Here is a 13,871-nt window from a genome sequence, read left to right on the forward strand (position 1 = left end):
GAAAGGAGGCTGATGCAGAGGGGAAGGTCAGGGCTGGGACAAAAGTCATGAAAAGCAGTTCTGACCCACATGTGAGGGGCATTTAATGGAAGAGTGTGACATACAAAAATGTAGTGGAATTCCATGGGGGAGGTATTACTTAGGGCTTAGCTATAAAAAGCAAGGTTTTATTCATCCAGATGGGCATTTCCTTTAGAGATTTTTCTCCCGTTTGTCTTGCATGTAGTGTGTCTACATGAGAATGTAAAAGAGAAACAAGATGACAGCTCAAAAAAAGAAATCTTTTAATAAAAATTACTCATAAAAATCCTAATAAATTTTAAAGAGCAAGATATTCCTTATTACATTTATAAAAGAACATTTGGTCCTTTTACAAAAAGATCCCTTTTAATTTAAATACATTTCTTATTTACAGATTAAACATAAAATATCATCTACAGTTGCAAAGCATATTGCACATTACAGAGAGAGAAGCATTTGTGTATTTCCGTAAGTTTTCCCAGAGTTTCCAACTCTATACTTTTTTTGTAAAAAGATTTACCTTTCTTACGCAAAATAAATAAAAATGCAGCTTGTGTTTTGCTATTTAAAACTAAAACAAAATAATCTTTAAAAATACTATTACTATTCCTCTGCCTTGCAGAAAGAAGGAAGAGGGTATAGAATCAGGGAGTTCCACAGGTACCTGACATTTTTACCAGATTCACGTCCAGATTCAAGCGGGAGCATAACCCTGAGCCCTGTGAAACCTGGGACACAGGGCCCAGCCCGTCCCACCTCCTCGCTTTCCCAAGGGGTCCCTGCCCTGCAGGGAAGAGGCACTAGAATAGGAGCTGGATGCTGGGAATGGACAGGAAAGCTCAGGATTTTCTTCTAAAGTTCCTGCTCAGCCACCCTGTGGCTACGGTAATCACTCAGCCCTACCTTTTCACCAGCACTAAATTTGAAAAAAGATTTTTATGTCAACAGACAAAAAAAATTTAAAAAAGAGAAAGGCCTCTGGTGCCCTCCAGAAAGCAGAAACGAATGTCTCATGTTGAGTCTACACAACCTAAAGAGGAATTACAGGTGGTAATCATTCAGTAAACTGAACTAAGAAATCATTAAGAGGGATATTTTCCTTTGGTGGGGAGAAGGGGGAAGCGGAGGAGGAAACAAGGCCCTCAGATTGCACAACTGCACTGACCAAACCAGGTACTTCCTACAGATGCTCCTCTAATAGTCATGTGCACAGACACCATCCTGGTGCATTTTTCTTTAAATACACAGAAAATTATTTAAGTGTCACGTGCACAGTCCATGATCTAAAACAAGAAAAGCCCTGAGGATTCAGTTACAATGAGTAAGTTCTGGCACAAGGGCTGCAAAAAAAAATTTTTTTTAATGAAGGGAAGATTTGAATACAGAAGCTGGTTTTTCACAATGGCCAGTGCAAATGGAGAGCTAGCAAACCCTTCCTTGCCACCTATTCTTCTAGAAGGGATTCCTCGGTCACATCAACTGAAGTAGCTAAGCCTCCCCTGTAATGATCTGAAAGTTTGTTATAAGAGAATTACGCTTCGTCAAGCCAACTATAAGGCAGCTTTCTACAACAGTTCTGCAAAATGTTTCCACCACATTGAGCAAAGCTGACACTAGACACTAGCTACACGTGGGAATAGGAAGATGGGACAGGCTCAGAGCTGCCGCAAAGGATGAAGTCCACTCAGATTTGAGGCAATCCTGGGGCAAAGCACCGAGCAAAGCAACTTCTCTGGTAATCTCCTCCTCAGCCATTCTCTACCCAGTATTTCAGAACACAGAACAGAAGAAACTGCAAAAGCCCTGCAGGATATATCACAGTTGTTAACATTCTGACTTTCAAAAAAAAAAAAAAACAAGTAACCTTTGAAGCTGGCTCAAAGAACCTTCTGGCATCCTGCCCCACAAACCACTGACTACATAGCATCAAACTTTGGACTGGGTAGTCTGGAAGCTCAACAACCAGGAATAATATGTACTAACTCACTCACCCTCAGTCTCACCCACTGGTATTAATTCCAGTACCCAGAAGTCACGTGGGTTTGTGACTTAACATAAAACACATTTCCTGACAGCCTGTGGCCCCTGGGAAGCATCTGCAGCATTCTGTAGTCTGCAAGCATGAGATCCCTATTCCCTATTCCAGGAGCATGAGGAGGAAGGAACACCCAGGCTTGCTCGAGTGACAGGCAAAGCGCCTCATTAAGAGAACACTGGAGTGCTTACCCACCACTGCCGCCACAAAAGCCAGAGCGGGAGAGGAGGCGAGCGCCAAGAGAAATCACAGGCACGAAGAACTCACCTCCTTCTCTGAGATGCTCTATTTTCCCAAATGGGTCACTAACAGTCCCACCTGTTTGCCCAGAGACAAAGGTACAAGTATGCTCGTGTGTGTGCATGCATGCGTGTGTGTGTATTTAACATTTTTAATGAGTCAGTGAAAACATTTAAAATATACATATATTATTCTCAAAGTTTTCTATTCAGTAGATGGGACACTGCTAATAAACAGAATAATGCTTCTGAAATGAAAAAAGGTAAAACAGAAGCATTTTATTTTTTCTATTTTAAAACAATTGGTGTAATAAATGTTTAAGAGAGAGAGATGGCACGTTTATTACTGAAAATACTCTTCAAAAATCTCAAAGAACGGAACTATATAAAACCATAACACTTAAAATTTTCAAGAAGGAATAAGATTTCTCCCTTTTGACTAAAAATGCAACACAAACTTAGACAGTGTTTATTTCTAGCTTTGAAAAGATGTACATGAAATCCTTAGAGGTGGGAAAACAGTGACAGGTGAGAACTGTGGGATGTGAGGCTGGAAGTTTTAGGGATTTCCTACCCTTTTTACTAGAATGCGTTTCCACCCATGACGCTTCATGGAAGCCAGACTAAGAGTCAACCCTGCTGCACTGTGTAAGAGTAGCAGGTGTGTATCAGTGTGAGTTCAAAGAGAGATGTTCTGGCTAAGAAAATAATAACAAAAAAAGAAAGAAGGCATTTTAGCACAACTTCCTCCTTCTACATGCTTACTTTTACAGGTTGAAAGGCAAAGACTGGCCAAGCAATTTCCATCCCCCTTTCACCATGGTCTCACCATGTGGCTAAACAGGCCTCCTGAAACCATAGCAGTAGCTGCGACATCCAGTGCCCCAAACCAAAACCAATATAAGGCACTAATCTAAAGCCTATATTACACAGAGAAATGGCTCAAGGATGCTAAAAGTCATGTGATCATTTCTTTCTTCCTGATTTAGCTAATTGGCACTAGACACAGGAAACAAAAACAAAACAGAACTCTAACCCAAATATGGTCAGAACTGAGAATCCTTGCTTAGGAAATATGAGAAAGATGGAAGCTCAGACAATCTTAGGTATTGTTCTCTCCCTGAAAGGCACCTGATTCTGGAACTATGGGAGTTCCTCAGGTAAGTTCATATTCAAAATGCAAAATACCATCCAAAAGATCTGTCAGTTAACCTCTTAGACCATAACATAATAACTTAAGAGACTGTCTGTTAAGAATTCTGGTTAAGACCATTATTCTTAAGCAAATAATTTGTAACACTGTAAAGATTACTTGAGGCAAACATGAAAAACTGGATGATTTTTTCTCCCATGTGATCCAAAATCATGGTTGGTATCAGGGGAAGAGCCCAATTATCTAACAACAGGAAGGATGACATTTTCAATGCAATTAAGTAAGGATACCAAATAAACCACGGGCCCTTTTGCAGAAATTTCATTCTCAATCCTCTAACAAAGAAGTAGCTAGCCAGGTACAGTGGTGCTCACCTGTAATCCCAGCTACTCAGGAGGCTGAGGCAGAAGGATCACTTGAGCCCAGGTAACCCTGTCTCAAAAAAATATCAAGACCCTGTCTCGAAAAAATAAAATACAATAAAAAAATTTTTTTAAAGACATAGCAATACTCCAGTATAGCAGGTGCCAGCAAAGTGAAGAGACTTAGGTTCTAAAGTATAAAGCTGTGAACATCAATCCAAAGATGCCCCGTCTATTGTGCTTATAACATCAACATGTCATAAGAGGGCAATTTCCATGTATCTTCTCACTTCAAATTATATCCTTAACAGGGCATTTTATTGAACAGGAGAGAAACACTGAAGTGTGCAAGGATTAACCAGATGTGGTGAGGTGCTGCACAGAAATTCCTACACCATCATGGACGTCAAGACTTCTGTCCCCTTCCATTTCAGACTGGACTTTGGCATGGTCTGGGTTTGGTTGTTAAGGTCTGGTTCAAGACGAGGCCTCACAGCAGATCAAATCAAACCAACCATCTGGTCAATCTGTCGCATGTAGATGCTCTTCAAGGGCAGGGAGTACCTCCTCTCATCAGGTACACGATTGCACTAGAAAGACAAAAACGAGGGAAAATTAAAAACTCATATGTTGCTCTCTCAGGAAATGTGACTGGATGACTTAATCCAGGGTTTCTCAGCCTGTGAACTACTGACGTTTGGAAGTAAGTAACTGTTGTGGAAGCTGCCTGTACACTGTAGGACGGTCAGCAGCACCCCTTGCCTCTCCCACTAGGTGCCAGTGGCAACTCCTATGCCTCAGTTGTGAAAATCAAAACATCTCCAGACGCTGTTCCAGTATTCCCTGAGGAGCAAAATCACCCTCAGGTGAAGACCACTGACATAATTGAATATCCTCACTCACTTTATAAAGAAATGGCAGATCCAAGGAGGCTAAAAGGCATCACAGCAACTGCTTAGTGGCCAGGACTGAAAGCCACATCCCTGGGGTCCTTAGTCCACCCAGAATTTCAGAAAACATTCCTGCTATTTGAAAATACTGTGTTTTTCTGAGCTATGTTTTTCTCATTCACAACTAAACTCTAAATGCTCAAGACTACTATTTCTTTTTTAATTAAAACCCCCCCACCCCCACCACTTTTCTTCCTCAAAGGAGATACACATCTTGAGAACTAACCCACTGTGACATCCCTGGAAGCAGTTGTCTAAATACATTCATTATCTGCTTCATCTCCAAAGAAACATTTTCCCCATGCCCTATAGTTGAACTTACTACACTCTGCTCCTCATCCCCGGCAAGATCAAGACTGGCAGGTCCTTCCATTTGTCCCGACTGCCCCCACCAGCCCACATCTCTGTGCTTTTGCAGGTGCTACTGCTTCTGCCTGAACATCCTTTCTGGGATACCCCTTTTCATCCTTCAAGGATCTCCAGCAAGTGACCTCCTCAGGGAATCCTGCCTTGATTTTCTTTGGAGATTACTCCCTACCCTCTGTGTTTCAACAGCACTACAGACAAACGCCTAGGATGGAAGTGGATTCCCTACTAGGCCATGCCCCTATCCAGAACTGGGAGCCCTTCTGAGGGCCTGAATCCCTGGTGCCTGGAATCATGTGATCAGATCTATTAGTGAGTGTGGCAGGTCAGAGATGTCTCCTTCCTAAAAGAGAAGACACTGCCTGGGTCCAAATCCTGGCTCCACCGTGGGACCTGAACCTCTCTGTGCCTCCCTTTCTTCATCTGTAAAATGGAGATGTTAAAAGTACCCACCCCTCACAGGGCTGTTGTTAGAAGTAAACGGATTAACGTACGTAAGCGTTTAGAATGGTGCAAAGGTTAACCCTGGTATGTGTTTGCAAGTGCTGGCTGTTATTAACTCTTCCCCCTCTCACTCTCCTTCCCCTTCCTCCCGATTATGCTTTGTCCACTCAATCAGCGTTCCATGACTGATGGAAATGGGGGCGGGGGTGGTTATCTACACTCTGGCCTATTGATTTATTTCATAGACTGATGGTGAAGACCTTCACTGGGGCATTAATGGAAAAGCACTGAAGCACAGTCTGCAATGAGAGGGCGCCCCTAATGCCAAGGCAACCCATCTGTGGGGAGGCTGACGAACTCCTGACCACCAAGGCCCTGGGGGATAACAAGATTTGAAATTTTGACTGATCTACATTTCCCTATCCTCACTTCCAAATCATCCTATTTGATTCAAATGAACACAACTACCTGACACTTTCACTAGGGATGCAAGGACTTCCATTTCCAAATTTTTCCTGCTGCTTCTCAGGACAATCTAGGCATGTGGAGTAAAGCCCTACTTTAAATGAATGTGGGTGTTTGCTGCACTTCAAAAAGCATCTTCATTGGGACCACTGTGACTATCACTGCTTTTTTTTCCCTTCTGCTGCTGGTAAATGATTTTGCTGAAGGTCTTCCATTTGTCCCTCCAGGTCCACTGATGGATCATATCAACAGGCTCGCTCGGCCTCCAGCTTCTGCCCCAGGCAGCCAAGATGCTCCAGCAGGCAATTGGGGGAGCGGGAAGGGGTCACATGTTGACTCTGCCGGCTCCCTCCAGGCAAGGCCTCAAAAGTCAGATCTGCGTCGTGGCTCCTGCTGAGTGGTCGCTCCTCCCACAAGACTCCCCGTTTCCAGGATCCTGTAGCCACTCTCCCCACCGGCACCTGCAGCCAGCAGTGATGATGCCACCGCTGCTCTTGTGGTTTCCCTACACCCTGACAACATCTATGTAAATGGTGTCTTTAGGAGGTGTTTTCAAATCTCCCAATCTGCGTACACCATCAATTTTCTGTCCGGAAGTCTGAACAACTAAGCAATTCATGGTCTTTTCTCTTCCTCTATATGCAAATCACCCCTGGAAAAAACAACTCACGTTGGAGCTGGAGTTGATGACTTTTAACTCGTGAGGTTTCGGCCTGTGCACAGACTTTCCCCCTTGGTCCTGCCCTCCCTCTTCAGAGAAGAATTCCTTCCATGGCAATTCCCGAAGATGCTCATCCACAGATACAATGTGTCCCTCTGTTGTGAACATGTATCTGGTTCCAGACTTGTGTACTGGATTGTCTTCATCAAACAGCTAGAGGGAACGGAGAAAAAGATACAACCAATAATTGTAGCACACTTGGAACTGAATCATGGGGGCATGTCCCAGCTACCCAGGGAGTAGAATTTGCTTGGGCCTCATGCTTCTCAGTGACAACTGGGTGAAAACGAATTGACTGACAACTGTGGTGCCCAACCCAGGCTGCAAGGCAGAATCATCTGCTTCATCTAAACTCAGATACCTAGACCTGCCTCTCCCCTACACATATCCTGCCCAGATGCAGAGACTCGGAAATTCCAAGGCTAAGGCCCAAGCACAGGTAGTCTATAAAAGTTTGCTGGATGATTTCCATGTGCTACCTAAGAGTTCTCCTGCTGGAATTCTAGAACTACACCCAACCTCACACACACCTAGACCCTGAACTGTAAACGCTGACAGGGAGGGACTAAGTTTTATCCACCACCATATCCCCAGGGCCTAGCACAGAGCCCAACACATCTGCCAACATTCACTTCACTTCTTGCACAACAAGGGTTGGGCTCTGAAGACGCAATGGCCACAAGGCACAGTCCTTTCCCTCAATGGTGCATGTGACACGGAATGAAAGAGCATCTAGAAAGAACATCTAACCCAATATGGGATGCAACAGTGCAGGAGAAGGTGAGCGTTCTGTGAATGTTGAATGAATGAATACCTAGAAACTCTCTGAAACTTTATTGGTCACCTAAACTACTTCAAGATGAGGAAAAATGAGATTCAGTGCAGCTTGTCAATGTTTACACAGTAACAAGAGAAGAACAGGGCAGACCACAGGTTTTCCTCTCCCCAGACTCTAGGTTCTTTCAGCTAGCACACCCTACAGGGTCACCTTCCTTTTACTCTAAAACTCGCCCTGTTAACGTCCTTCTGACACCATTGGCTGCTGGATGGAAACATGCAGCTAGGCTGCTCTGAGCAGCCTGATTTAGCAGAACGGAGCCACCTGCACGGAGAGCAAGAACCACTGCACACACAGGAATCGACAGCAGGACAGCTGTCTTCCCACTGGACAGACCACATGGGCTGCTGGCAGACATACCTCTGCAGTCATCTGTGAAAAGACACCAGACACAGAAGAGTATCGTCTTAATGGATTAGACCAGCAGCTCCAAAACCTGGCTCATGTGAAACCACTGGAGGCACTTGTCAAAATGACAGATTTCTGAGCCCGCTTATTCTGAAGATTCTGACTTAACATGGCTGTCATCTTAGCAAGGGCCCCAGGGTGATTTGGACCCAGCTAGCCCCAGGCCTAGGAACCACGGAATTAGATAAACACAATTTATCACAGCTGCTTCTATCTCTGACCCTCTGCCCAAGTTCTCAGTTGCCATGCTACCTTCTAACCTGGAAATCCTGCCCTCTGTTTCTATGTGGCCATACTGAGGAAAGTGGCAGGGGGCACAAGAGTGGCTGTATGCACGAGGCAGAGCAGTGAGGTGGAAACAGCACCAGACAGGGAGTCAGGACCACAGTTCACACTTCAGCTCTGCCACAGCCACCGCCATACTTCAAGCAAGTCGCCTGACCTCTGTGTAGGCTGTAGTTCTTGTGAGGGAAATAATGAACATATGAACATTAGGTAATACCAAAGGTTTCATCCAGGTCCAGAAATTCTCTCTCTCTATATATACACACACACACACACACACACACACACACACACACACAGTCATGTGCCTGAGGATGTGTGTATGGACAGAGACAAGGCTGAGCTGCAGGTCTTGGCCAAGATCACATACATCAAGAGAAGTGAGAAGCCATTATGAACACAGCTCTCTTCCTCAGAGGCGTCTTCCCCGACCACCGCAACTAACGCTGGTTCTGTATCAATCGTTACCAGCATTTCCCACAGTTTGTAATCATAAGTTCAGTTCTTGGTTTACTTGACAAATGACTTTTCAACAAGGTTGGAAACCATGAAAGAAGATAGTAATATCCTTTGGTTCTGACAGCGTTTGTATCCTGGGAATGCACAATGTCCAGCATGTAGCTGTGCCCAGTAAGTATCTGTCAGATGGAAGACTATGCGAATGCTTGCTCTAAACAATACTAAATATTCCTGGGTTCATCTTGCAACACACATACCAGATACAAGTATTTACAGGTCTCACTGAGAAAGAAGCTCTCCATCCGGTCTTCTGTGGACTTGTCAATGACGTGATGCAGCGTGGCGTACCCACACCTACAAAACAATCATCCGGTCAGTCCTGCCTCTCTTCATTCCCATCTGCTGATTCACTTAAGAAGCAGAAACATTCTCTTATCAGAATAATCAACCAGTCATCCAGCACCATATGAAACTGTGCTTACATTGAAGGGCTCTCCTTTTTTATAGCCTGGGTTGTTTGCAAATTTACTTAGCAAGTGCTTTTGGCTGCTAAATTATCAGGTGAGTTACAGGGTGTGGGCGTGGTGGCGGGGTGCTGGCCGGAAGCATAACACGGCACCAAGAAAATGACTGGCAACAAATTTAAAAGGACTAATTTAAATTTCTAGTCCTAATCCTTGTAGAATTGACTTATTATTTGAGTATTGACTTATTATTTAAGATAGTACTTTAAAAAAAAAACTTATGATATAGCAGGTAAAAAAAAAAGCATGTCACAAAATTGAAATATAGAGTATGTTTCTTACATATACATATATACACACATCATATATAAGATATATTTAAAAGATTATAAGTACATACATTTCAATACTGACTACAGTTTTCTCTGTATGTGGAGATTACAGTGATAATATTCTACTGCTTTATATTTTCTGTACTCCCTAAACATTTTAGCATATCTGTTATTATATAACTAGGGGAAAGAAGTTAGAATGAACACCCATAATCTGCTAGAACCTCATGGAAAAAAAAGGACAGTTCTCACTACAATGGAAAGGTTCTACTACACCAAAAGGTAAGCAATTTCCCTGTAAATGTAACATTAATGACCTGGTTCTATAAATTAAAATGCAAACTAGGATATTTCCCCAAAACAATTTGAAATAAATTAAAAGTGGCTGACAGAAAAAGGTAGGAACTTAGAAAACTGACTTGACTTTTGTGTACTTTTCCAGACTCTGCAGAATATCCATTCCTACATGGAGGTAGAAGGGATTCTTGGTTGCCTAGAGAGAACACGAGAGAATGTGATCCAGCATGGGCTTGGAAGACATGCCATCGACAAACATCATGGTGACTGCAGGGCTTCCCCGTGGAGACGAGTCGCCAGCCAAAGGAAGAAACAGGGCCCAGGTCATTTATCTTGCAGGGTCACAACGGTTAGAGGACTAAGGTATTCCGTCAGTTCACATCAAAGCGTACCTGTGACTTGTTTAACTTTAGCCAGGGGTAAGACCATCTGTTCCAGGGTAGAACAATAATCTACTTTGGTTGCCATCATGATTAGAAACAAAACAATGCCCACCCTGACAGCACCATATCTGAGAACAAATCCAATTTCTATCTTGCCTCAGAACTCTCCAGAAACTTAAGACACAGGCACAGGAAAGAGAACCTTGCCACCATTCCACTTATGGCACCATGAGGAAAGGCTGATGGGAACAAGACTTTCCAAAGTGTAAAAGGAGGCCGCCACCCTTTCCTCTCTAATCACCCTGAGAAATCAGTCCTCAGTTGCCTACTCTTCTCACACATACTCTTAGATGGTTTTACTAGAGAAAAAAACTTCTCTGGGAAGATAAGCCTTTATCCAACAAACAGTTTAAAAGTTGGGGATCTTTAATTCATGCCTAGTGCCAGATTGCAGCAACAAACAACAAGGTTAGCAGTCTCCGGATTAAAAGTGCACAGGGTGTGGCTTCGGAGGGTAAAGCTGTAGAGTGCAAGACATCTCTGTCAACGTGAAGGAGAAGCGGAAAACATGAAAGAAGCAGTGACAGAAACAAAGAGGAGTAAGCTCACAGGCCACAGGACTAAGCTTAAGAGGAGAAATCAGCCAGTAACTGGCACGCCATCCTCCGTGTACAGCCTTTCTACTGGGCTCAGAAAGGCCAAACAGGTGGCTATTATCTTTTCCCTTTTTTGAGAGGTTACCTAAAACTCATGAGGTCCCTTTTTAGGCATGAGGACTACTACCAGTTTCACAGGATTTCTTTCCCCTTTTTTCATCTGAAGCAAATGGCAAGGATTTGGTATAAAAAAATTGTTGAATAAATAAATTCAAATCTTAGTGTTCGCTCCACTACCAGAGTTTCTAAAAATCCCCACTACCAGAGTTTCTAAAACTCAGGCTCTGCTGCTAGGGCTGGCCCACAGTGGGCATCTGTTACAGGCCTACTGAATTTCACCAAGGCCAGTTTCTTGGTGAGTTAACCACTCGTGCTGCTGTGCATGTGAATGGAGGAGGACTCTCAGTGTGTATATATGTATGGCATGAACAGAAGTATAAATATCTGGCTTCAACTGTCAGGAAGAAGACATTTCACAGTTAAAGTCACATTCCCTCTGCCACTGAAGTAATTTCACAAAGGATGAACACTATTTTTTATATATATATATACACACACACACACACACACAAACAGTAAACAAAAACAGGCATCCAGATGAATCCCAGATGATTTCCTTTACAACCAAGAAAATCAATTTTCTTTTTGTCTGAATAGTTGTTACACAGACCGGGGCTCCACAGTACACTGATGCAGAATTGCATCCTAAAAACGGGTCTTCTGATCAAATACATTTGGAAAACACCTTAGTACAAAATCTTCCTCATGAATACTTAAAGATGTGAGACATAAGTCCTACGGTAAAAACATGATTCAGCTTTGTAGAATATGAGGTTAAAAACATATTTGACTGCAGATGCCTTCTCTGTCCTGTGAAGTTACGAATGACACTGAACACTAACAAGACTACGGATAGGGGGTAACTCAATCAGAGTCACTATGAAACAACATAACCATAAATCACTCAGCAAATGTTCATTAAGAACGAACTGCTGGGGTCAGGGGAGGCAGTGAAAGGAAAAAAAAAAACAACACACAACTCTAGTACCTGGTAGAGGAGATACGTGGATTCCACTAACTCTGGTCTCAGTGGGTAGAAGAGAACGTCAGGGGCCTGCAGCTGCCAGTTATATCTCTCAGGGAGGGCACCATATCGTTTCCATATAGCATAGTAGAAGGCATGAAGGCAGATGGCATCTTCCACATCTCCTATCAGCACCTAAGGAGAGGACACAGGTCATCAGGCTGAGATACCATTCCTAGAGTGACAAGACATGGCACAAAGGGCCTGCCTGGGCTCTCCTCTGCCCCTGAGTTCTTACTTGACCTACACATAGGGTTAAAGACAAAACCAACCCAAAAGTGACAACCCAGACAAATAAATGCCCTCCCTATCTGGCCACTAATGCCAAATTGATGTGAACTGCACACAGAAAAAGAGATTACGTGTACTAATGAACAAGGAATAAACAACTGAGCGATGGATTATCCAAAAATCACACACAGCCCAGCACAATGCCTCATGCCAGTAATCCCAGCACTTTGGGAGGCTGAGGTGGGCAGATCACCTAAGGCCTGGAGTTCGAGACCAGCCTGGACAACATAGTGAAAACCCGTCTCTACTAAAAGTACAAAAAATTAGCCGGGTGTGGTGGCAGGCGCCTGTAATCCCAGCTACCCTGGAGGCTGAGGCAGGAGAATCTCTTGAACCCAGGAGGCGGAGGTTGCAGTGAGCCAAGATTGCGCCACTGCACTCCAGCCTGGGCAACAGAGCAAGACTTCATCTCAAAACAAAAACAAACAAAAATAAAAATCACACACAGTCACTTCTCAAACATGGTTTCGCACTTGTGTGGAATGGCTCTGTTCAATATTCTGGAGACTAATTTCACAGAGAGATGAAGACATATAGTTTTACTGACCTCCCAAATCCAAAGGAGACAGAGAATGCTTAGGTTATTAAAAAAGAAAGAAAAGGAGGGAGAAGCCCTTTCTGGTGATTGGTTATTCTTAGGAAATCTGATGGCAAAATACCTGCAGTCCAGGGAAAAAGGCCTGCAGAGAGTCAATCCAGGTGTTCATCAGCTGCCCACTGAACATGTTCACGTTGACATAGAGTGGAGGGTCTCCTTCTCCTTCATTGCAGGCTTCCCGCCTGCAAACCCAAGCAGCACATTCAATGGTGAAAAGAAAGCTCACTGACAGATCTCTACCTCTCCAGCAGCCACTGGTGGTTTCATTTAAATGGAATTAACATTAATTTTTTCTCCTAACTCATTCCTTAAACCTTTGGAGACAGACTGCCTTTAATTATCTACATTAGACTCTAGCAGAAGATAATATTTACCACAGGATCAAAGTTCCTAATGCAGCCATTATAGTATGTCAGGATTTCACAGTATTCTGCAGAAAGCACTTTGAGCTTTGGGTTTAAGAGCCCTGCCACATAAGAGAATTCAGTATATAGTATGGGCCTATGCTGGATTTCACCTGAGCAGAAAAGCTTGGTTCTTTTGGTACAAAGAGTCTCTTCTCTAGTAATGTCCTACAGCTTGGGCCTGGAGAAATGCATCAGAGCAAGACCCTTGGGGATTACTGCTCAATTTAGTTTGCAGCTTTGAAAAGCAAAAATAAATAAATTCCACCCAAAACGCCCCTTACTGAAACATAGCACATACAAATGGTTCCTACAACAGCAATGTAGAAATGGACCCAAGAAAATCCAAGCAGGAAGCTCAGTAGCTATAACTCGCACTGAAACTGGACACTTAACATAGAAATACATACAAAGAAAGATCTGGGGCCCACGTGTGGTGGCTCACGCCTGTAATTCCAGCACTTTGGGAGGCTGAGGCGGGCAGATCACGAGGTCAGGAGTTTGAGACCAGCCTGACCAACATGGTGAAACCCCATCTCTACTAAAAATACAAAAATCAGCCAGGCAAGGTGGCACACGGCTGTAATCCCAGCTACTCAGGAGGCTGAGGCAGGAG

The 13,871-nt window shown here is 43.5% G+C and overlaps 1 protein-coding gene across 1 annotated transcript in view; it reads right to left on the minus strand.

The window, feature by feature from the left end:
- Positions 1 to 267: 267 nt before the first annotated feature.
- The window catches only part of EDEM1 (ER degradation enhancing alpha-mannosidase like protein 1), a 32,825-nt gene continuing 19,221 nt past the window's right edge, over positions 268 to 13,871 (minus strand). The window contains exons 7-12 of the mRNA XM_024245363.3: positions 12,913 to 13,033; positions 11,927 to 12,097; positions 9,962 to 10,035; positions 9,004 to 9,100; positions 6,706 to 6,909; positions 268 to 4,400 (exon numbers count right to left, since the gene is read on the minus strand). Coding sequence (XP_024101131.1) covers positions 4,311 to 4,400; positions 6,706 to 6,909; positions 9,004 to 9,100; positions 9,962 to 10,035; positions 11,927 to 12,097; positions 12,913 to 13,033 — 757 coding nt within the window. The 3' untranslated portion in view covers positions 268 to 4,310. The remainder of the gene's footprint in view (positions 4,401 to 6,705; positions 6,910 to 9,003; positions 9,101 to 9,961; positions 10,036 to 11,926; positions 12,098 to 12,912; positions 13,034 to 13,871) is intronic.

Source organism: Pongo abelii, chromosome 2 (genome assembly GCF_028885655.2).
Source record: "Pongo abelii isolate AG06213 chromosome 2, NHGRI_mPonAbe1-v2.0_pri, whole genome shotgun sequence".
NCBI lineage: Eukaryota > Metazoa > Chordata > Mammalia > Primates > Hominidae > Pongo > Pongo abelii.